The 25,408-nt window shown below is 41.7% G+C and overlaps 1 protein-coding gene across 2 annotated transcripts in view; it reads left to right on the forward strand.

Moving 5' to 3' along the window:
- VPS53 (VPS53 subunit of GARP complex) overlaps nucleotides 1-25,408 on the forward strand; it is a 148,747-nt gene that overhangs the window by 110,393 nt on the left and 12,946 nt on the right. For both annotated transcript variants that reach the window (XM_044286498.1, XM_044286499.1), the window contains 3 exons: nucleotides 745-893; nucleotides 7,772-7,841; nucleotides 20,351-20,488. In XM_044286498.1, coding sequence (XP_044142433.1) covers nucleotides 745-893; nucleotides 7,772-7,841; nucleotides 20,351-20,488 — 357 coding nt within the window. The remainder of the gene's footprint in view (nucleotides 1-744; nucleotides 894-7,771; nucleotides 7,842-20,350; nucleotides 20,489-25,408) is intronic.

The following is a 25,408-nucleotide window of genomic DNA, read 5'->3' on the forward strand; positions in this document are numbered from 1 at the left end:
TTTACAAGTACCGTAATGCCTATTGAAGTCAATGAGTTACCAGCTCTGTCCACTACATCGTGGATTTCCGGCGCCAAACCCTTTAAAGAGATTGTATGAGATAAAAGAAGTGCATTTTGTTTTCCCCTAGTTGGCATTTTTGTCCATTGGCATTGGCTATGCCTAGTAGGGGAGTACAGCCACATTTGTTTCTGAAACCCTTGATGATCTGATGCGATCACTAGGAAGCTGCAGCAAATCATACATTTCCCCAGCAGTAGCTAGCCATTCACATTAATGCCACAAAAAAAAAGGTAACTCCGGCAACAGTAAACAATAAACAATAAAAATTCTGCCAGAATTTAACCTAGAATTGTGATTCAATATGGCGCATTTTAGGTCCCGGCCCTTTCCCATGAATTTCCGCCTCTTCTAAGCCCCACTTCTTTGTTGAGCATGTTAGAAAAAAAGTACCAAAGTGTGCAAATTTTCACCACTTTTGTAGATTGTTTTTTGGAGCAGACACGTTAGTAAATCTGGGCCAATGTTCTTTATTTTTTTTAAATCAATAGGAACAGTGACTGGATTGGTGTGATTAAAGAGCACCTGAGATAAAGGCCTTCATTGTTTAGTCCCTCTTTTTATTTGCGCATTACAGTGTTCAGTTGTTAAGAATATCCAGTTACTTTTATAGTACATTTCCTCCTTTTACATTGAATATTTGCTGTTTTTGATCTTTTTTTATTTTAATTTTTTTATATACAGATGCAGTGGCAGAATGTGGAACATGTTGGTGATCAAAGTCCCTATGTTACTTCAATTATTCTACATGTGAAACAGAATGTCCCTATTATTCGAGATAACTTGGCGTCTACCCGAAAGTATTTCACTCAGTTCTGCATAAAGTTTGCAAAGTAAGTTACTGATGTTTTGTTTGACTTGATGAATATGGTCCTGTATTTTCAACATCCAAATAATTTTGTTTCCAGCAGAATTACTAGAAACAAATTTTTTTTTCTGTGGTTTTAGGGGTTTTCTTGCCATAAAGGAAAAACTGTAGTTAAGTTTGAGGCCAGCCCTTTGGAACACAACTACATGAAATAAGTGGATCACACATTGTGCAAAGTTTACCCTTTTGGTATTTTAAGTATATGTAAATAGTTTCTTTGCTAGAAGTTTTTATACACATTAAGGGTTTTCGTTTTTCTCCATTTGTTTTTGTTTGTGGATGCAATTAGATTTTCCTGGCAGAGCGCTTTAGAATAATGTTGAATAGTATTATGTTGCTGGCTCCCTTATAATACTGCCCAAAAATGGTTTAACCACTGCTGATTTAGGCTACATGCTCTGCTCATGGGCTTTGCAATAGTCTACATCTTAGATAAAGTGAGAAAATACAGGTTCCCATAAACAGCAGCCAAAGTTCTACAGATGACATCTGCAGGTGTTTTAGTTTTCCAGTTTTTATGGGGAATTTCTTAATGTACAATTCTCTCATACAACCTTCATTGGAAGTCTGGGGAGAGTCAAAATTGAAAAAAAGAAGGGGAAGATGTACATGAGGTAGGCAGCTACATGAGCATATTTGTTACAAATCCTATTAATCCTAAACAAAAAAAAAAACGTTTAAACTAATTATTTGTGCCCTAAAAATACTCACCAGCCCATAATGTTTTAGAGGAAGAAATTAGGAAAATATTTTCATCAGACTTCATGTCAGACTCCCAGTGTTAATCAGACCTCAGAGCAGACCAGCAGTGATTCTCACCCCTCACATCAGATCCCCAGTGTTGATCAGATCCCAGTGTTGAAGAGACCTCAAATCAGACCCCATGACGACACTACCTAGTGTGTCTCAGATCTCAGATCAGGCCCTCAATCAGACCCTGAGTGATTCTCAGACCTCATATCAGAAAAATGAATCAACTCACGGCAACCCAGGAGATCCTCTTCTTGCTGCACTGTGCTGTGACCTGATGTTGCACAGCTTCAGCTCCTAGAGTGGGCCTACATCCTCATGTTGTGCGCAGGTCACAGCACAGCGTGCGGCACAGGCAGATGAAGACCAGGGAGCAGTGAGTACAGAACCAGCAGCGGGAGCGCTTTATTCACCGCTCCCTGTCCTGCTGTACTAATGACTGCTTTCATAATGGAAGCTGTCATTAGTATTTGCCCCATAAGGCGTACACAGTGTCATCTTACAGGGCGAAAAATATGGTACTTGATTGGTGGCCACTTTTCTAGTGAAATCTGCCATACGAACAGCTTCAGTTCTTCATGTCACTGGTTTATCAATGTACAGCAAACTTGTGTCAGACAGCATGATTGTGATTGCAGTAAGTTTTTTTTATTTTTTATTATCATTATTATTATTATTATGGGGTTCTATAGACGTTGCATGTCTATACAGTAGCATATGTCTCAGCCTTCTTTTGGAGGTATATGTAGGAAAATTCTCCAGATGTACACGATGGAAGACTGAAACAAAGAGAACAGAGCCTTAATGGAAATCTGTCACCAGTGGCCTCCTTATCCAACTGTTGGCATGGACACATAGCTGTGGTTCACCTGATTAAATCACTCTGGGGGTAGATTTATCAAAGGCTGGCTTAGTTGCCCCTAACAACCAATCAGATTCCACCTCTCATTGTTCAGAACCCCTTTGGAAAATGAAAGATCTGATCAGTCGCTATGGGAAACTTAGCCAGTTGTACTTTACATCAGTTTTGATAACTTACCCTGTATTTCCTTTGTTGATCCAAGGCTGTGTTCCTGAGTTATAATACTTTTTCTTAATATGCAATGAGGGCATCATCTTTGCTCTTGTTGCACCGAAGCTCACTCGTTTCTGTGGCGAGCCACAGAACGGAATGGAGCTTGGGTGCAACAAGAGCAATGGTGATGCCCTCAAAGCAGCAAAGGCCTAATTAGCCTTCGGGAATGGAGCCTTCGATCAACAAAAGAAAACCAACCTCTGTTCCCTTTGTTTAATAGGGAGGTTGCTGGTGACAGATTCCCTTTTAATTATATAGATTTTGATTTTGTTTCTTTCCAGCCACTAGTAATTCTTTCTATCCCTCCCTATGTCCCTGAGTGTATTGATATTTTCTAGTCAAGCGTAATCCCCTTTTATTTTCTCTCCGACTGATTGCTGAGTAATCTCCCGCAGCTCTTAGCTTGGCTTGTAGGTACCCTTCAGGGCTTATTTAGACACCTGGTTTGCCTTTCAGCAGTATGGGCAAGCTTCACATTTCCTTTACTTATTTATGTTTTGTCCCGGGACCAAGTTCATATAATTAAGCTGTTCTGCTTGGATCTTTTATAGTGTTTATTTTAGGGGAAACGCTCCATCCTTTTATGTAAGGACAGGGATACTTTAGTGTTTACAAATTACAATTAGAACAAGGCTATAGTATGTTTGTAGAGATGTTATTTTTCATTATTTCCCATACAACGTCAATCATAACCTGTAAATTAAATTAAATTTATTGGAAAAATCCTAGCTTTTTCTTATACTGGTATAAAGAAATTAGGCTAATTATCCTAGAATTGAATTAGTAACTGTAACAAGTTACGATGTGGTATTTAAAGGGAGACTGACAGGCCCAATAACCATAATTAGCTGTACATATGCATGCACAGGTCTTCTAATGTGCATTAAAAACATATAAGTCTAACCCCTGTCCACATTATGAATACAGTAAACTCATGTTTTATAACCTGAACTAATCGCTGTTCTTTCTGCCCAAGGGGCGGGGTTTCAGCTCCACTTGCGCCCAGCCAGCATCAGCCCAACCGCCGTTTTGAAGCGCCGCCCAGCTCATCAATATTCACTTTGTTGGGCGGCTTCTGCTGTCCCCGACCTTCCGAGATCCGGCGCATGCCCAATAGAAAGCTATGGGTGCCGGGCGCAGAAGCTGAAAGCAAGTCCGATGCCCATAGCTTTCTATTGGGTATGCGCCGGAACTCGGAAGGTCGGGGACAGCAGAAGCCGCCCAGCGAAGTGAATATTGATGAGCTGGGCGGCGCTTCAAAACGGCGGTTGGGCTGATGCTGGCTGGGCGCAAGTGGCGCTGAAACCCCGCCCCTTGGGCAGAAAGAAAAACGATTACTTCAGGTTATAAAACATGAGTTTACTGTATTCATAATGTGGACAGGGGTTAGACTTGTATGTTTTTAATGCACATTAGAAGACCTGTGCATGCATATGTACAGCTAATTATGGCTATTGGGCCTGTCAGTGTCCCTTTAAGTATGTTCACTAATATGGCAGATAGACTTACAGCGGGAGATTTCTCAAGGCTGGTGTAAAGTAAAACCGGCCTAGTTGCTCATAGCAACCAATTAGATTGATCCTTCCATTTTCCATAGTGGCTCTTAAAAATGAACGGTGGAATCTGGTTGCTATTCCCCCTTAATGTCTGTCTGTTTCCGCCTAGGGATGGAAGGTCCCTGAAATGAGCTTCCGATGTAGATATTAACAGTCTTAGAAATCGAGGAAAAAAAAAAAAAGACAAGATACTTTAGTTTCCTGCTACTTACTTTTTCCAGTGCATCATTATTTTTATTTATTTATTAAAAAAGCAATTTTTTATTATTTACAATCAGTCATCATCAACCAACATACAATGTACTGTAATGCAGTGTAGGCTATGAAGTAGCACACATTATAACAATCACCATATATGAAAATACACCATAAAGTACACCTACAATAAATATATATATATATATATATATATACACACACACCTCACATCCTTCACTAGCATTCTTGCCTACTTAACAAATAACTGCACCTTTTTTTAAAGAACATCTGTCAGTAGATTTGTACCTATGACACTGGCTGACCTGTTACATGTGCACTTGGCAGCTGAAGGCATCGGTGTTGGTCCCATGTTCATATGTGCCCGCATTGCTGAGAAAATGATGTTTTAATATATGCAAATGAGCCTCTGGGAGCAACAGGGGTGTTGGTGTTACTCCAAGAGGCTCTGCTCTCTCTGCAACTGCCACGTCCTCTGCACTTGACAGGGCCAGGCAGTGTAAACGTGATCACGCTTGTTCCTGACTTCTAAAGTCATCAAAGTGGAGAGGGCACTTATCAACATGGGACCAACACAGATGCCTTCAGCTGCCAAGTGCACATGTAACAGGGCAGTTTCATAGGTTCAAATCTGCTAATAGATGCCCTTTAATGTGTAGGGGAAGTGATTATGATTACTTTTGAAATCTACTTTATTAGGTAATTTATTTATTTTGTTACTAATAAAACTGTCTCTGAGGTTGTCCCTAATCCGTCTTCAGTGCTGACTGCAGTACTGAAGGCTGAGGACGCTCCTTGCTCACTCGCACATGCCGTATATAGGGACAGGAATTGCTTCTCCCTGCCTCTGTGCTTACTGTGAATGGTGAGCTCAGACCGTCCGCTCTCATGGACCTCCTCGACGACTCATTGGGTGGTGAGTGTGCTAGGGATACTGACTTCCATACCACTGACAGTATATTCGTGTCGGAGAGACAGAGCAGAAGTATTTCTATAGTATATAAGGTTATTTATATAGCTGTATAGTAGACGGGCACTGAGGGAAGCAGGACGGCTCTGCATGTAAGTACAAAATCGCCTAATAAAGTAATGGAAAAATAATCATAGGGATAAGGATAGGAAAAAGGGGATAGGGAGGGGACATAACAGGCCTGAAGCTTTATTTGAAAGACAGACACATAAAGTGGAGAGAGGTTAATCATGTTCATCGACTTCTGGACTATCCACGGGGGTCAACCTGAGGTGTTGTAGGACAAACATGCTGTCCCTTTTCAAGATAAGGTGGATCCTGGCAAGCCATATAGCATCCTTAAATCAGTTCTTTCCAGGAAATAGTCCATTAAGTAGCGACGTGTACAATAGGTTTTTTCTGGGTACAGATTCTGAGTTCGCGTTCAAGGGCATCCAACAGACCTTGTACAAATAGGCACTCCCAAAAGATAGTGCAAAGATGTTTCATCTGTGAAAGGAAACCTAGGGCAGTACTAGGTCTTGAACAGATTGCAAGCATGCTTAATCTGTCAATCATAGCCACATTCGGGTTCATGCACAGAAACTTATTTTCTTTCCGTGTAGAACCATTCATTTCAATGGGTCCCAAAATAAAAAATGGAAGTTACTCCGTGTGCATTCCGTTTCCCTATGTCCATATTTCCTTTCTGCAAAAAAAAATAGAAATGTCCTATTATTCTCTGCATTACTGACAAGGATAGTACTGTTTTATTAGGGGCCAGCTGTTCCGTTCCGCAAACTACGGATTGGACACGGACGTCTCCCGTATTTTTTGCTGATCTGTTTTTTGCGGACCGCAAAATACTTATGGTCGTGAGCTCTTAATCTAAACAGTCTATGTACTGGTGGCAGAGAGTCTTGGAAGACACTCCACCAAGCCCCTTGTTCTAATATAATTGGTTTCCACGGGTTAGGCTTGATTGAGGCCACTTGGTGTTCCCTCATAAATCAAATAACATCTCCAAATAACCATGAAGGAGCTGTCCCACTGGTCACAACCATTGAAGAGAGACAGTGAAGTATGGAGTCTTAGTTTTCATGCAACGCTCCATGGGGAAAAAAGGCTGCAAATAAACTCATACTAGGATTGCCCCTATACAGTACAGAGCCGGTTTCTGGTTGGCTGGATGAGGTGCCTTAGATGTAGCTCGGGGAGAGGAGGTACTGTTCCTCAGTGAAAAGACACTTGTTTTATGGAGACTTTTTAAGCAGTTCTCTATGGGAAAAAAGTATGGGAACGCTGTAACAGTGCTGTGTACAGATGAGGGTTACTGGTTTTGCTTTGTAGAACTCTGAGCAGAAAGGCATTTTCACCAAGTTATCCTAACAGTGATCTTTATAAAGGAGGATTGTGAAGGATTAGTATTAGATGTATCTTAAAGGGGGCTGTGCCAAGTTTAGGGGATAACTAACTGATTTTTTGGAGTCCCACCACTTTAACCCCCACTGGTCCTGAGAATGGGGGCTTCTGTTCCCTTAATCTGATGTGCATGTGCCCTGCCGCTCCACTGATTTTCTGTAGGACCACAGTAAATAGCCGAGCGTTGTACTTGGCTATCTCCGGCAATCTCGTAGAGAATGGATGGAACTGCAGAACACATGCTCGACCCTGCCACTACATCAGGGTAACAGAACCTCTGGTCTCAGGATTGGTGGGAGTGGTTGGACCCCCACCAATCAGTTAGTCAGAATAGTGGATAACTGCAAAGCATGGCACAACCGCTTTTAAGTTTTCCTTATAATTCACCTGTAATTTTCTCAAGGTATTGTCATGTGAGGTGTCATTTCTTGCACTTTCTATAGATAAATATGTTGATTGCGGTCTCGGCTACAGTTGTGAATGACAGGCTGTTCTGTGATGAGTACAGTGTATACAATGCAGAGGTTATTATCTACACTAAGGGAACATTCTCTGCTTTCTTCATACTGTAGATTCCCAGAGCACATACTTACAGTTGGAGACTCTTTTTTTAGTGGGTTATATGATCAGATTTGGTGCGTCCTATAGGGTGAATCCACACATAGCAGTGCTACAGTGCTTTTGCCACACTATTGGAGAACATTTTCAAAGAGGAGGTTTAAACAAAACTACAATGTGTTGCTTCACCCTAGAAATCTTGTAAACCAGATGACATTGGTTTTCTTTTTAACACAGACATAATAACCAGTTATGACTTTCGTGTGTGCTGCGATCATATTTGCATTTAGTCATTTGCTTTGAATTCTGTTTTACAGCTCCTTCATTCCAAAGTTTATCAACCACCTTTTTAAATGCAAGCCTATTAGTATGGTTGGAGCTGAACAGGTATGTAGCGTTTCACTACAGATCTGGTATTTACTACACTTATGATTTCATTGTTTTACAAGGGTCCTATTACCCCTGCAGATGAAGCAGGAAATTGTCGGGAAGGAAGCGGTTCTTCCCGGCAATCGTCTGCTCGGCAATCTTCTGCTACATACAGCGATCTCTTCCTTAGTATGGGGAGGAACGATCACTTATGCCATTGCTCATCCCCATATTGAATCACTGTTTGCCTGCAGCAGATCATGATTACTCGGCACAATCTGCCACCGAGAAACGTGGATTTTTAAACCTGCTAAAAGGGTCCAATTACCCGATGAACAAACATTTGCTCATTCATCGGGTAATCGGCGGCAGTATTACACTGCCAGATCATCGCTAACGAGCGTTCCTACAAACACTTGTTAGTGATAATCTGAATGATTATCTTCAGGTGTAATAGGGCCTTAAGCGTTTAAAGTCACTGTCTGGTCAGGTCTTCACGTTACGCATGTCAGGGCTAAATAACTACTGTATATTCACCCTGGACACCCTTTCCTCAATAGGACTATGGTAGCAGCTTTTAGCCACTGTTGCAGTCCCAATTGCAGTGATGGACATATTTGTCTTAGACGCTCCCTACTCTTTACTGACGTCTGTAAGACACAGTTGCACTGGGCAGCTGGTGACAAAACTCCAGCCCTATGCCACATTGGGAGAAACAGATTAACACAGGGTCGAACTGGCCTACCAGAGTACCAGATGATCTTCTAGTGGGCTTAAGCTCTTATACCACAGTGGGCCCCAAAGATCCAACAGGTAAAAAACATTGGAGCCAGTTACTTGCTAGTAGAGTTTATTTCTTTGATTCAGAACTTCTTAGACTTTATAGATTATGTATGAGTTGGGCCCTGAGGCCGACTGGGAACTTAAAGTGGTCCTGTAAAAAAACTAAAAGTGGCCCTATATTGTAGGCAGCCCAAATTGACAGAAGGCAGGTCCAAAATAAGTAAATGGGGCTAGCAATATTGTAGTGCAGTACAAAATACCATCCCGACAGATCCAAATATCACAGTTCAGCATGAAATACTGCTGTCCCAGCTGCAGTATTCAACTGTATCACGATACTTAGGATGGCAATACAGTTAAATGCTGGAGGTTACTTTCCGCCGTCTGCCAGGTGTATAAGTACCTAATGCGCCTAGCAATAATTTATGTTCAGATTGATATGTACTCGGAGGAGGGCTTATAGGTGGTCCCCTGGGCATCGACCCACAGGGAAATTTCCCTGTAGGGTCTATGGCCAGGTGGCCTTGGTTGGGCCCCAAGAAAAATTTCTTCTGATTGGTCCAAGAAACCCCAGTCCAACACTGGACTAACATATCTTCATTCAAGTGACTGAGGCTGCGCTACTATTACTTTCACAGCTAGTGGTAGGAGCTAAAATGAAAGGGGTAACAGCATTAAAGCAGTGCTGTGGTCCCTTTATTCTTAGATACGGGTATGCCATCGCTTTCTGTGATGAAAAAACTCATCAGTTTTTGTTTGTATTACGTGTTTTCTTTTAGAGAAATTGCATTTTTTAGTATTATTGCAGCAGCCATTTTTACAAGTGTAGCTTTATTGGTTGTCAGGTTTAAACAAGCTTCCTTTTAATTTTGTCAGTTTTGTTTTGCGCTTAAACAGCCAGTTTAAAGAACAACCAATATGTCTGCCCTTTTTAGTATCACCTCTACAAAAACGGCTCCACATCAAATCATTAGCAAACATTTTCAGATTTTGTAACATATGACCTATTTTAGGTGTTAGGTATTTTGATTGTGATAGAAAGTAAGGCCTGTGTATACTTACACAAGCTATGATTCAGTCTTTGCTGACCGTGTACTATACTGTATGTCTTTGGTGTACAGTATACCCCTAGGGTCTATACTAAGAACAGCTGGTATGCTATCCGAGCACAATAGGTCTGTGTTTCTAGTAGCTGTGCTGACACCAATTGCAGAATTGTGTAGCCCTGACTTGTCTAGATCTGTGGTTGTCAAAGATCTTACACTTTAGTCTGCTTCCTTGCATTGATCTTTCCAGCTGTTTTCTTACAATTCAAAAATAAATCTTTTGAATAACTTGAGAATAAAAAAAAGATACAGCAAATCTCGAATTGTAACAGCAAGCAATGGCCCGCATTTACTAATGTCATAAACTGCGCCAAACATTTGTTCCTAGTTCTCGAGAAGTCCTCTACACCTAGTTTGTCAATTGACATGGACATCACGTCACAGGAAAGGGCTTGTGGCAACATTTAGCACCAAAATTGCCCCACAGCTCTGGTTTAAAATTGTATTTTCAATAGTTGGTAGAGTTAGACAAATGTGTCTCTCCCTGCACCACATTTCTCATCCAGCCTGAGCCTTTGTGATAAATCTGGTACAGATCTAGACACCCCAAGTCTACACCATCTGTAGGGTTAGTAAATCTGCCTAACTATCTCATTATCATGTAGCAATACAGGAGATGATGCCATCGACTTGGGATCCATTTTCTGCCCATTAATGAGCGCTGTTTACATGCACCAGTCATTGGTGTATGGGAACAAATGTTTGGTCATCCCCATAGAGTACTGGTTTATCAGAAACCCATCCCAGTTTACACAACTAAACAAGTGGCTGATCATTTGCTGGGTGATCGGTGGCATGTTTATGTGAAAGAATGTCCAGGAGAGGGACCTGCGTCCCCCAGTTGGGTATATACTGTAAGTACTTGATGCTACCAGCGTTAATTAATGCAGGGAGCGTCATATCCTTATGTACCTGGTTAGTAGCCATGACTTGGGTGGCCTTCTGGGCTCTATGACCAGTCTGCCTCTGGACTCCAACCGATCAGATACTGATGACCTCTCCTGAGGATGGCAAAATCTCGGAAAACTCTTTTAAGACCAGTGTCCTATAAATCATGCAATGAACTGTATGTACAAAGTGACTCATTGTAAAGTAAAGTAAAACATTTTGACCATTTTTGCTGATCTTCATTACTACAAGGAAGGGATTTATTACATTACATATAGCTGTTTATACAAACCGCTCTGAGCAAGAAATCTTTGGAGAGCTACATACATATTCTGTGACAAAAGCAATGATTTTGCCAGTACTGAATTTTAATACAGCGGGGGCAGGTTAACTATAGAAAATGCGCCATGACATACATGCATTTATCAAGTATTATAGGCACAATAAGATGCTTTTAATGCCTCGTCTGTCAAGGTCATGTCAGACAGGATTCCGCTAAATTTCTGCTGCACTGAAAGCCCCAAAGAGCACAGTTGCTCCCATAATTCCTGTTTGGAACAACCAGAACTCTTTCTAGAGCTGGCCGACCCTCCAGACTAAATAATCAGAGAAAAGGGCCTTGGTGGAGAGGCGACCAAGAACCCAATGGTCACTCTGGCTGAGCTCCAAAGATTCTGTTTGCAGATGGGAGAGACTTCCAGAATATCAACCATCACAACAGCATTCCTCCCATCTGGGCTTTATGGCAGAGAGGCCAGAAAGAAGCATTTCCTCACTTAAAGGGGTTCTCCGGGATTAACCTTTTTTTGGCTTTAAAAATCTAACCTGTGGAGGAAAGATTATTACTTGTAAGATTACTAATGACGTGACCCCCTCCTGCAAGTCGAAGTGCCAGCCTCTGTCGTCTTCACAAACGCATTGGGGGAGCTGTGGACAGCACATGGGGGCACTTTGGATGGCACATGGGTGCCCTTGTGGGCAATGTGGATGTCATTAGGGGCACAATGGATGGCACATGGGGCACTGTGGATGGCACATGGGGCACTGTGGATGGCACATGGGGCACTGTGGATGGCACATGGGGCACTGTGGATGGCACATGGGGCACTGTGGATGGCACATGGGGCACTGTGGATGGCACATGGGCACTGTGGATGGCACATGGGCACTGGGGATGTCACTGTTATGGGGGACACTGGGGATGTCACTGTTATGGGGGGACACTGGGGATGTCACTGTTATGGGGGGACACTGGGGATGTCACGGTTATGGGGGGACACTGGGGATGTCACTGTTATGGGGGGACACTGGGGATGTCACTGTTATGGGGGGACACTGGGGATGTCACTGTTATGGGGGGACACTGGGGATGTCACTGTTATGGGGGGACACTGGGGATGTCACTGTTATGGGGGGACACTGGGGATGTCACTGTTATGGGGGGACACTGGGGATGTCACTGTTATGGGGGGACACTGGGGATGTCACTGTTATGGGGGGACACTGGGGATGTCACTGTTATGGGGGGACACTGGGGATGTCACTGTTATGGGGGGACACTGGGGATGTCACTGTTATGGGGGGACACTGGGGATGTCACTGTTATGGGGGGACACTGGGGATGTCACTGTTATGGGGGGACACTGGGGATGTCACGGTTATGGGGGCACTCTAGATGTCACTGTGGATGACACGGTTATGAGGGCACTGTGGATGACACAATTTCCAAGCCAACCTCGGCTCCCCTGACCAGATAAGTGACTGGCTGTATCATATTACTGTCATATCGTCAGTTCGGTCAGGAGAGTGCGGTCGGCCTGGGAGATGTGGCGACACGCGGACCATGTTTCCCAGGCTGATCATGGTCTTCTCACGTGTATCACACATGTTGGCCCAAGAAAAACCCTTCAGCAGTCAGGACCAAAAAATATAAAATTAGACCTCATGCACAGGACCGTATCCGTTCTGCTTTCTCCAAGTAGCAGATCTGCTAAATAAGGATACTGCCCGTGTGAGATGTGCTTTTTTTTTCCAGGGCCTTTGAGTTCTATGGGTTTTGACCCCCCCCCCCCCCCCCCCCCGAACTGTGCGGTGTGCCCCATCTAAAGAGGAACACAAGTCCCCACTCTTGTGATTGGTAGAGGCCCAAGCAGTGGGACCTCTGCTGATCAGTCATTTAACACCATTAATTGTCATGGAACACCCCTTTAAGTTGAAAGAATGAACCTTGTGATTTTTGCAGTGAGCACATACCGTATGGGAAAGCATCCTTTAACCCTTAGGATACCAGCGCCGTACATGTACAGCGCAGAAATGTGGAACAGAAATTCCAGCGCAGTACAGGTACGGCGCGATGATCGGGTGGGTGCAGGAGCTGCGGCCACTCAATCAGAGGCAGGGGTTCAGCTATCACTGATAGTCGACCCCTGCTGTATGCTCCAGCATCGGTGAAAACACAGATGCCAGCGCATTAACCCTTTCACGGCTGCGGTCAGTGCTGACCGTGGCACGTGCGGTATCCTCACGGGTGTCATATCCATGGGGTCCCCGCGCTGCTGTGACGGGGGATCCCATGGCAGGGAGGGCAGCCCGTTTCCTTCCTTAGGCATCGTGGCTGCCTTCTGGGAGAGCCTGTGAGATCCAGCCCCCTGGATCTCACAGGCATGGAGGTTGCAAGTATATTAGTGTGTAATACACTTACAGCCAATGCATGACAATTCAGAAGTATTGTAATGCATTGTAAAGGGGACCAGACTGCCAAAAGTTGAAGTCCTAGAGTGGGACAAAAAATAAAGTGGAAAAAAAAGTTTAAAAAATAGTTTAAAAAAAATAATAAAGAAGTTTCAAGTAAAAAAAAAAAAGCGTCCTTTTCCCAAAATAAAGTAAATTTTTTTTAAAAAAATAATAAAAGTAGACATATTGGGTATTGCCGCATCCGTATCGACTGGTTCTATAAAAATATCACATGAACTAACCCCTCAGGTGAACACAGTCCCAAAAATAAAAATAAAAACTGCTAAAAAAAAAAAATTGTCACCTTACATCACTAAAAGTGCAACACCAAGCGATTAAAAAGGCGGATGCCCCCCAAATTAGTACCAATCTAACTGTCACCTCATCCTGCAAAAAATGAGCCCCTACCTAAGACAATCAACCAAAAAATAAAAAACTATGGAGACACTAAAACATCATTTTTTTTTTGTTTCAAAAATGCTTTTATTGTGTTAAATGTAAAAAAAAAATTTAAGTAGACATATTAGGTATCACTGCGTCCGTAACAACCTGCTTTATAAAAATACCATATGACCTAACCCCTCGGGGGAAACTCTGTAAAAAAATAAATAAAAAATGTTTAAAAAAAGCCAAAAAGTGCAATAGCAAGCGATCAAAAATCATATGCACCCTAAAATAGTACCAATCAAACCTTCATCTCATCCCGCAAAAAATTAGCCCCTACATAAAACAGTCCCCCAAAAAATAAAGAACTACGGCTTTTAGAATATGAAGGCACAAAAATTTTTCAAAAATGCTTTATGTAAAACTAAAACAACCAGTTTGTAGTCCTATTTGGCATTGTCGCATCCGTAACAATCTGCTCTATAAAAAATAGCACATGATCTAACAGGGATGGGCAAACTGCGGCTCTCCAGCTGTTGTAAAACTACAACTACCAGTATGTCCAGTCTGCCTACAGCTATCAGCTTACAGCAGGGCATGATGGGATATGTAGTTTTACAACAGCTGGAGAGCCGCAGTTTGCCCGTCACTGATCTCTTTTACAGATGAACACTGTAAAAAATAAAAAATGGTGCCAAATGGCTATTTTTTTGTTACCTTGCCTCACAAAAAGTGTAATATAGAGCAACCAAAAATCATATGTACCCTAAAATAGTACCAACAAAATTTGCCACCTTATCCTGTAGTTCCCCAAATGGGGTAATTTTTTTGAGTTTCTACTCTAGGGGTGCATCAGGGGATCAAATGTGATATGGCAGCTTAGAATTATCCCTAGTTCAGACCCAAACTAGTCCTTTAAAAAGTGGGTTTTGGAAATTTTCAGAAAAATTTCAAGATTTGCTTCTAAACTTCTAAGCCTTCTAACGTCCCAAAAAATAAATTGGCATTCACAAAATTATCCAAACATGAAGTAGACATATGGGGAATGTAAAGTAGTAACTATTTTTGGAGTTATTACTACCGTATCTATTATAAAAGTTGAGAAATTGAAATTTGGAAATAAGCAAATTTTTCCAAATCTTTGGTAAATTTGGTATTTTTTATAAATAAAAATGAAACTCTTTGACTCAATTTTACCACTGTCAAGAAATACAATATGTGATGAGAAAACAATCTCAGAATGGCCTGGATAAGTAAAAGTGTTTTAAAGTTATCACCACATAAAGTGACACTGGTCAGATTAGCAAAAATCGTCCTGGGATTTAAGGTGAAAAGTGGCTCGGTAGTGAAGGGGTTAACAAATAGAGGGAAACAGTTTAGTATTACGCTTTATTGACCTGTTTTTTTTACCATGCATTAGGAAGTATTTTGAAGCATTTGTTGTGCTGAAAATCAAGTGATTTAAGCAAAACCACATTGCCATCACTGCTTATACCATCAATCATCTGCTTTCTTAAACCCTGTCTATGCGGCTATTGCTTTTTCATTTTTACATACATGCGGCCAAATGCGTGTCATTCAAAAGCTTTGGAACAAGCTGTGTATACTAATCCATGCTTCCTGCCCGGCAGTTCTATTTATACTTTATTTATCCTCCTTTTTTGTACTTTATGCTATTGCCAGGCAAATACAAACACTATACGGCATTTATCAGAGACTGTAAAAAGGCTAATAAATTACAAGTGTGGACCCAGCCAGTTAGAAGTCTGGACTGCAGGGCATGTCATGTTGACATAATCTGGCTGAAAGTTAGAAATCCATTTGATGTATATCTTAGAGGGGAATTAAAACTAATGTTTGTGCTATTTGGTAGTTAACGCCACTCAGAAATGCTAAATGTTCCTTTTTTGTTTTTCATTATTTTATTTCTTTTTTTCTTAGGCTACTTTCACACTCGCGTTTTGGTTTCTGTTTGTGAGATCCGTTCAGGGCTCTCACAAGCGGTCCAAAACGGATCAGTTTTGCCCTAATGCATTCTGAATGGAAAAGGATCCGGTCAGAATGCATCAGTTTGCCTCCGATCAGTCTCCATTCCGCTATGGAGGCGGACACCAAAACGTTGCCTGCAGCGTTTTGCTTACCGCTTGACAAAGCTGAGCCAAACGTTTCCCCTGACACAATCTGGCACAATGGAAAACGGATCTGTCTCCCATTAACTTTTAATGGAGTTCATGACTGATCCGTCTTGGCTATGTTACAGATAATACAACAGATAATACGGATCCGTTCATGATGGATGCATGTGGTTGTATTATTGTAACTTATCCGTTTTTGCAGATCCATGACGTATCCCCCCCAAAACGTGAGTGTGAAAGTAGCCTTATATATTTCCCAGCATTTTCTTTCATGTTGCAGAGAGATCTTTGTTCCTCACTGTTCTAAATGGAGCTCCGTACAGTATTAGAATGTATTGGCTCCGATGAGCCGAAATTATTGCTTTGTGAAGTCTCGCGAGACTTCAGGTAATAACTTCATAAATTTATTTCTACTGTTAAAAAAAAAAACAACATTTCCCAAACTCTGGTTCGATTCCAAGGTACTACTGGAACCGAACTCTGAGTTCGAGAAAAGTTTTTTTTACAGTTCAAATAAATTTATGAAATTATTACCCGAAGTTTCGCGAGACTTCATGAAGCAATAACTTTGGCTCATCGGATCCAATACATTCTAATATTGTACGGAGCTCCTGCTCTGTACAGTATTGGAACGAAGTTTTATGTGAATCGACTTCGGATGTTTCATCGATTTGCTCATCCCTAGTGGCAACGAATGGATCGTTCTTAATAATTTGCCTGCTGTGTCGGTCCATGTAAAGGGGCCTTAAAGTGGTTGTGCGCTGTACTGATATTAATGATCCATCCTCAGGATAAGTTGTCAGTATCAGATCAGTGGGGTTCCAACTTCCAGCACCCCCAACAATTAGCTAATTGAAGGGATTGTAGAAACATCAGGATTGGTCATCAATATCAGATTGGTGGTGGTCTGACTCCACTATAATCTAGACCAGGGGTCAGCAACCTCCGGCACTCCAGGTGTTGTAAAACTACATCTCCCATCATGCACACTTGCTTGGCTGCTCTCTAAACTCCCACACAAGTGGAAAGAGCATGCTGGGAGTTGTAGTTTCACAACAGCTGGAGTGCCGAAGGTTGCTGATCCCTGATCTAGACTGAGTGCAGTTAAACATTGAAGAGGAAGTAGCACTGATTGGCGGGGTAGACTGAGTCGGACATTGATGACCTATCCTGAATCTTCTGCCAGGTGAAGGATGACCAAAAACCATAACCTTTGTGTCTATGGACCATGGGGATGCCCTAAGGACATTTTCTTAATGCTTTCTAAATGCTGTTAAAAACAAATGTTTGTACATATGCTTACAAATACTCGTTTTTTCGTGTGATCCGCTTGTTTATGTGGCACAAAGTATTATTGTATGTTAATAGGGGTGTGCTGCCAACAAACAAACTGTATGGGGGCGAGCAAGAATAGTCACAATCATCATCCCCATAGAGCAGGCCTTTCCTTCGTCATCATTGCCCACTGTATCGGCACGTAGAAAAGTGCCTTTCCTATTTATGTCTTTTGGTCTTTCAGCTGCTGAGTTCAGCAATCTGTAAGACATTTATCTACTTTATTATCAGGGTGGTGTCCAGGGTGGTGTCCACTGAGTAGTCGAGCCGTGGTGCATCCAAGAGCCTCAAATCAGTTCCGTATATAGATTAAATAAGTGTTAACTGGTTGCATAAAACCAGAAAACCATTTACCATGACCAGCCAGCACGTTGAGCATTCGCAATCTACCCAGGACTACATTTTGGGTTCATTTATCCTTTTCTGTCAAAACGTGGTGAGTACAGACTGATATGGTATATTCACACATGGCAGACTTGTAAAATCGCAGCCTAAAATGACCCTAAAAAATTGGAACCACTTTATGAGGGGAGTTGGTAAAATGGTTACACCTGTAGCCTTAAAGGGGTTGTCTCACTTCAGTAAGTTGCATTTATCATGTAGAGGAAGTTAATGCAAACCAATTACTAATGTATTGTGATTGTCCGTATTGCTTCCTTTGCTGGCTAGATTCATTGTTCTATCACATGATACACTGCTCGTTTTCATGGACACTGCACACTATAGGAAAAAGCGTCAGCCTCCGTGATGGCCGGAACCATGGGAGTGCACATAGACTTGTGCTTTTATCTATATTGTGCAAGCATGACCACCACTGATGGATTTCAGGGGAGTCTGAAACAAGCAGTGTATAATGTGATAGAAAAATGAATCCAGCCAGCAAAGGAGGCAATATGAGCAATCACAATACATTAGTAAGTGCCTTGTATTAACTTTCTCTACATGATAAATGCCACAGTGAAGTGAGACAACCCCTTTAAGGTGCCCATACACCTTCAATAGCTGTCATGCAAACAATTGTTTGACCATCAGCTTTCTCTCCCAACTCCCCCATTCACATGCTCGGGTGAGAGGAGAAAGCTGCTGTCAGACACTTCTGGTAATGGCGTATTTGCTTGGGAGAACAAAAGGATCAAGTTGAGAGCTCCCCAAACTAAAACTAGTGGCTTTAGCCAAAACTAGTGTGTATGGGGACCTTTTAACATAATAAAAGATCAAACTTAGTAAAGTACATAAAAATTGGTTAACGTCTGGATGATGTGCTTCTTGACGGACTTTTGTGACATTCTGCTGCTTTAGTCTCGTTCAGATTTTAATGTTTACTTTCTCATCTCCATTTGTACATCTCCAGTACAGAAAATGCAGAATGGTTAATTACCCTTGTTTACAGGAAGGTAACTCTGGGGTGGTCCTTTAAATGTGTGGAGCCACCTAACTGTCTAAGTGGAACAGTCATTTGGTTTCCTTCCTTTGTCCCAGAATGCATCACTGAGCTAAGCTGCTTGAAAGACTTTATCATGGTCTGTAGATTACAATAATGAGGATTTACGTTGTGGGAGAGCTGACATATTCCACAGATACAGCTTTTTCCATTTTATTCTATTTTATTCCTGCTGCTCTTCTTTGCAGGACCCGGTTGGTCACTTCACTGCTAATAGGACACATCCATTGTTTCAGTTGTCATGTTTTTTTCTGTGCATTTTCTTCAAAATAGACTGTTCTGATGGCTTTTTTATGGGCTTTTTATTTTTTGCATATGAAAATGGCTTAGAGAACCTGTCCCCACAAAATGCAGTACATTATAGAGCAGGAGGAGCTGAACGAGTTAATATATAGTTTTGTGGGAAAAGATTCAGTGAAACCTGTACACAGGGTTTATCTAATTAGTTATTGATAGTATACCCTGTGCAAGTGTGTATAACATGCCCCCCATACAGCTAAACTCAGAAAAAGCATAGACTAAAGGTCCATTCACACGTCCGCAATTCTGTTCCGCATTTTGCGTAACGGAATTGCGGACCTATTCATTTCTATGGGGCCGCACTATTTGCTGCCCGGATCCAGAATTGCGGACCCACACTTCCAGGTCCGCCATTCCGTTCCCGGAAAAAATAGAATTGCGGACAAGAATAGGCATTTTCTTTTAAGTGCCGGCAATGTGCGTTCCGCACAAACAAGGGAAGGCTGCGTTCACACAGAGCGCGGCCTTCTCTTCAAACAACTGATTGGCGGGGATGCCAGGTGTCGGACCCCTGCAGATCTGAGAATAGATCATCAAAAATTAACATCCCGGAAAACCCATTTAACATATATCTTTTTTTTTTTTTTTTTTTTTTTGTAAACGTTAAACGTAATTAAAAAAAGTGATGTGAACCCAGCCTAGAGGTTAATGCATTTTTATTGCATGCTTTTATTAAAGGGAGTCTTTCACCTAAAATCACCATTATAGAATACTAACATCAGGATCTCATTACATTCCCCATATTAGAATGCTACCTTCCATATTGCTTCTATAGGTGGCCAGGGGCAGCGTTCATGCAGCCGTTGCCAAGGCCCCTCGGGGCTTTTCATATGACACACGTTCCATTTCACCCCTCTGGACCGCCCTAGGTTCTTCTGATTAAGTCCTCCTCTTATTGAGAAATCCAGCGCCGTTGAACAGATTCGCCGCGCATGCGCGCTTCATTCTCCATTATGGGCAGAGGCACAAGAGCGTTTAATGCGCATGTGTCGGCCCATACATCCCGATCGAGTCGGCCTTGTGTTTCTGCCCATAATGGGGAATGAAGTGCGCAGGTGCGTCAAATCTGTTGAATGGCGCTGGCGCTGGTTTTCTCACTAAGCGAGAGATGTAGTCACAAGAATCTAGGGTGTGCCGTGAAAGGGGAGGGGTTTCGTATGAAAAGCACCGAGGGGCCTGGGCAACGGCCGCATGAACACCGCCCCTGGGCACCTTCCAAAGTGAATTAACATACTGAATAAGTGTTTTTCTGAGAAAATCGGCGATAGACAGCAATATGGAAGGTAGCATTCTAATATGGGGAATGTAATGCAGATCCTTATGTTAGTATTCTATAATGGTGATTTTAGGTGAAAGACTCCCTTTAATATTTTTGTTCTGCCTACATGTAAACGCCTAAACAGAAATGTAACTTGTTTACAGCTTCTTCTTGATACTCACTCTCTGAAAACTGTCCTCCTCGACCTACCATCCATCGGATCTCAAGTAGTACGGAAAGCTCCAGCAAGTTATACAAAAATTGTGGTGAAAGGCATGACTCGGGCCGAGATGATCCTGAAGGTGTGTACTAAGCTGTTATGTCCATGTAATTTTGATTAGGCTTTATATAGACTGTGAAATATTTCACACCAATGTGGTAGAAGGCTCCTCTGACCTCTGTGGTTGCATACATATGGGAGAAATCTTCCTAATACTAAGTTGAACTTTGGATAACCTGGTAACGTTTAGTTATGTGGTCAACCTACCTATCTTTAAGATGTCTACCTGATTGACCAGGATGAATGAAATCAAAGATGTTATTTGGAAAAATGGAGATTACAGTCATTGTACGTCCATGCACCATGCTACAGAGCCTTTCATTGGAGAATTATAGATCTGCCCTCACGCATTATTAACAATTGGTGGAAACTTGATTGTCTGATATTTTACTTTTCCAAGTTTACAGATTTGTTTGAAATTATATACTTGTTAGTTCTTTTGCCCACTATATCATAACCTTACTGGTTATACTTTTTTTGCTGCGCTAAAGCCTTATTAGGAAAACAAACAAGCCTGAAACATCTGTGTGCAAGTTGAAGTAGCTCACTAGGACTACTTTCACATCTGCGTTTTCAATTCCGGTTTTAAGATCCAGCAGAGGATCTCAAAACCGGAATTAAATGGTTCAGTTTTGTCCCCATTTGTTGTCAATGGGGACAAAACTGACCAGGATGCATAAGTATTCATCCATTCTGTTTTGTTGCATATGGTGCCGGACCCAAAACCAATACAAACTGCGGTTTTGTGTCCTGTTTGCAAAATGGAACAAATCGGCATAAAAATCAATTTACCGGTAAGTCAATGTTACTGGATCCGGGGCCCATTGACGTACAATGACTTTCATAGAAGATCTGGTTTGTTCAGTTTAGATAAAGTTTTAATACAACTAGATCCGGCCAAAACGGATGCATCCAGATGTTTTAAACGGCAAGGAACGCAGTTGTGAAAGCAGGCTATGTGCTCTATTGTTTTAGGCTAACACTATCAGTTCTGAATGCACAGTTAGGGTTCGTTCACATCTCCTTTTTGGAACTCTGGTAGTCTGTTCCGGCAGGGGAACAGACTGCTAGAGATGGCATACCTGCTATTCTCTGTAATGGCATCCAGTGGGTTTCTGGCATAAATTAGGAACATTCTGGCAGAGGAATATGGCTGCATGCAGCAGTATTTCTCCAGGAGAAAGCCAGCATTTATGCTGGAAACCCTCTGGTTCCCATTATAGTGATCGGGGTTCGGCAGGGTCCATTTATGAAGGATACGGTAACTCCAGTAGTCTGTTCCTCTAATGGAGTTCCAAAATGTGAACCAACCCTTAGTCAGTGGCAAACAGGGATGATCTACATTGATCTGCCAGTGCCTACTATCCATGCACAATTTCCTCCCCCATCATCTTAAAGGGGTTGTCTCACTTCAGCAAGTGGCATTGATCATGTAGAGAAAGTTAATACAAGGCACTTAATAATGTATTGTTATTCTCCATTTTGGCTCCTTGGCTGGCTGGATTCATTTTTCCATCACATTATACACTTCTCGTTTCCATGGTTACGACCACCCTGCAATCCAGAATCTGTGGCCGTGTTTGCACACTAAAGGAAAAAGCACTGGCCTCTCTGGTAGTCGGGACCATTTTTCCTATAGTTGTGCAAGCACGGCCACCGATGCTGGATTGAAGGGTGGTTGTAACCATCAAATCGAGAAGTGTATAATGTAATGGAAAAATTAGTCTAGCCAGCAAAGGAGCCAAAATGGAGAATAACAATACATTAGTAAGTGCCTTGTATTAACTTTCTCTACATGATAAATGCCATTTGCTGAAGTGAGACAACCCCTTTAAGTTAATCTTACATTCTTGTATATGGCAAGGTTAAACCTGACATTAATGCCAACTTTTCAAGATGACTTAACTCCCAAAACCATTTTTGCCTTTTAATACATAGTACTGAGACGAATGCATTAATCATTTGAAGTAAGCAATATTTAATTATACTGGTATGAGAGCTGGACAGTGCTAGACTTGAGTAGGCTAGGAGATGGTTTTTGCCTGATTTAAGATGAAGTTTCTAAAATGATTTAGAATGATACTGTCCTATAAATCATGTGCTTGAAACAAATTATCTCCTAAACATATATGTGCAGGGAGTTATGAAGGATGTATCTACAAAAGCATACTTAATCAAAGCCATGAGGTTAGGGGATATGCTAGAAGTGAGGACGTTGTTTTAGGAAGATATGGGATAGGATGTGAAGGGTTTTTTTGTTTTGTTTTTATCTTGGACAAATATTCTGAACTTTTTTAGCCTTTTCTGGGATTACCCTTGAACATTACACATCTTATCCAGTAATTTCTAAGTTTAGAAAAATAAATATACGCTGGGACAGTTTTATGACTGTCTGAAACTGATGGCGCAGACCAGTTTAAATAAACCGTCCACAGGAGGACACCACTTTGACAAGTATATTGCAGTGGAAGCAGTTTCTTGAGAACTTCAGTTGCAATTAAGAAAAAGACATATGGTAGTGATTTAACAAATAATTTTCTTCCATGTTACCAGGACAAGTGTTGGACGTTTTTAGAGAGAGTGGTCTATATTCAAAGGACATTTTGTACAGCTCAAAAACCAATTCTAAATCATCGGTAACTGCTGGTGCATATTTCAGATTCCCTTTATTCATCACAACTACTCATTAATGGAAATTTGTCAGCAAAATGTTTTATGCCCATATTCACACATAACAGATTTGATGTTGATTTTCATGATTCAGCTCTGAAAGTACACAAAAAAGCAACGCGGTACAGTATAATGTATTCACATGGGTTTTAGTAAATTTTCAGATCCATTCCAAAAATGTAAAATCCGGGGTAGGCGTGACTTATGGATGTTGGATCTTACCCGTTGCAATAAAAATGGTGACTTTTGGAGCAAAATCCTCATGTAGCAGGACATTTACACTTAAAACTTATAGGGATTGTGCAACCTGTTTATATTGATAAGCAATCCTCGAGATAGGTCATCGGTATCTGATCGGCGGGGGATACCCCCGCCAATCAACTGAAGAGGCAGTGGCGCTCCATGTAAGCGCTGTTTTCTCTTTATTACACTGCCCGTCGTCTCCCTTGCAGCAGTGGTGTAGTGTAATTACAGGTACTTGCATCAATCAAGTGCATGGAGCGAGTACTCGTCATTACACTACACTTCTGAGACGACAGGCAGTGTAATAAAGAAGAAGTAGCGCTCGCATGGAGCGCCGCCTCCTCTTCAAACAGCTGACCAGTGGTGGTACCAGGCCCCCACCAGTCAGATATTGATTAAGGTTATCATATAAACAGGCTTCACAATCCTTTTAAACCAGATAAGAACTGAGCTCAGACTAATGTTGAGAAAACGGAGAGTGCTGCAGAGTGAGCCATCAAGAGAGCTTATCTGACCCACTGCATTAAGCAGCTTGCATCATATTGGGATACACAAACAAAATCGTTTGTTTTTTTTATAAAAACCTACAATAGATTTTTACCCAAAATGCCTTCAGAGGTGTCCATAAGCTTTTAACGTTTTCAAAGGTCTGGGTGAGTTTCTGACATCCTAGTGACTGCTGGATGGCAAGCAATACACATTTTTCAAATATATTTAGCTCTGAGAATATTTCTACTGCTGCTGGTCCTGTAGATAGTAAAGGGTTTCTGTCACCAGAATTAACCCCATTAAACTATCTGACACTAGCGATGTAATGTCAGCTGAACCTAACTAGCCTATTCCTACTTTTATCTATGCCCCCGTTACTGCAGAAATATAACTTTTATAATATGGCAATTTTAGGCATGGCCCTGTGACCTTTTATTCAGTGATTGAGTGCTGTAGAGGTAGAAACAGACTTTCTTTTGTAGACTGTTAGCACATATAAAATATTTTTATTTCCAGAACCTAAAGGGTTTTCCAAAATCCAGCTTATTCTCGGAAAACCTCTTTGACAACCAAATGAAAACATTATATAAAATAATGGCAGTGCATTTAAGTAAGGGGGGGGGGGGGGGAGGAATTCCTAGTAAGTATATAAAATTAGTGAGGGTCATGGAAGCAATGTTCTGAAGAACAGTGAAAAACCTGATGAGTCATAACTTTCTGATTCATCATTTAAGACCTCCAGAAAAAGGGCATATTTTTGGTAAGGGTATGCCTCCTACTGTGACATTCCTCATTACTTTAAAGCGTGACTGTGTCTAATGATTTGGACATGAGCTTTGAACGTCGAACGTCATGATTTATATTTGGGAAGGTGTGATGTCATCACTTGTGTTACTCAATCGAATTGACATATTAAACAACACTTTTGTCACAGGTCCTACTTTGAAAAATATATATTTTTTTTATAAATATACTATTTGGCTATTGAGTGAAGCATTTATTAAGACCAGCAATTTATATGCCGGTCGTAATACCCCTGCACTGGCATTGGATGTGCATAGGTTACGTACAGGCACAGGCCTCTACATAACTGAGACGCATGTTCCGGCGGCGTACAACAAGCTTAAACCTACGCCAGCTCCCATAGAAAATGATAAATGAGACCAGTCGCCCCCTTTCCTGCCCACTCTGCGCCCCCTTTTCTCGCCCATTTTCCTTGGGGGACACAGAAGACCTTGGGTATAGCTCAGCTCCCTAGGAGGCGTGACACTAAGTAAAACTGTTAAGCCCCTCCTCCATCAGCTATACCCTCAGCCTGGAGATAGAGGCTACCAGTTTTAGCTTAGTGTCCAAGGAGGCAAGACACTCCCTGCTACTGCAGGGCTGTTTTCTCCTTGTTATTTTTACTTTTTCTTCTAATTTTGTTATTTTATTTTTTCCTAGGGATACCAGAGACGCATTAGACCTCTCTGCTCTCCCGGGGTTGAGCTGCGCCAGTGCCAACTTATCTGCACTGCTGCCTCCCCCACAGAAGCAATAG

The sequence above is a fragment of the Bufo gargarizans genome, chromosome 3, assembly GCF_014858855.1.
Source record: "Bufo gargarizans isolate SCDJY-AF-19 chromosome 3, ASM1485885v1, whole genome shotgun sequence".
Classification (NCBI taxonomy): domain Eukaryota; kingdom Metazoa; phylum Chordata; class Amphibia; order Anura; family Bufonidae; genus Bufo; species Bufo gargarizans.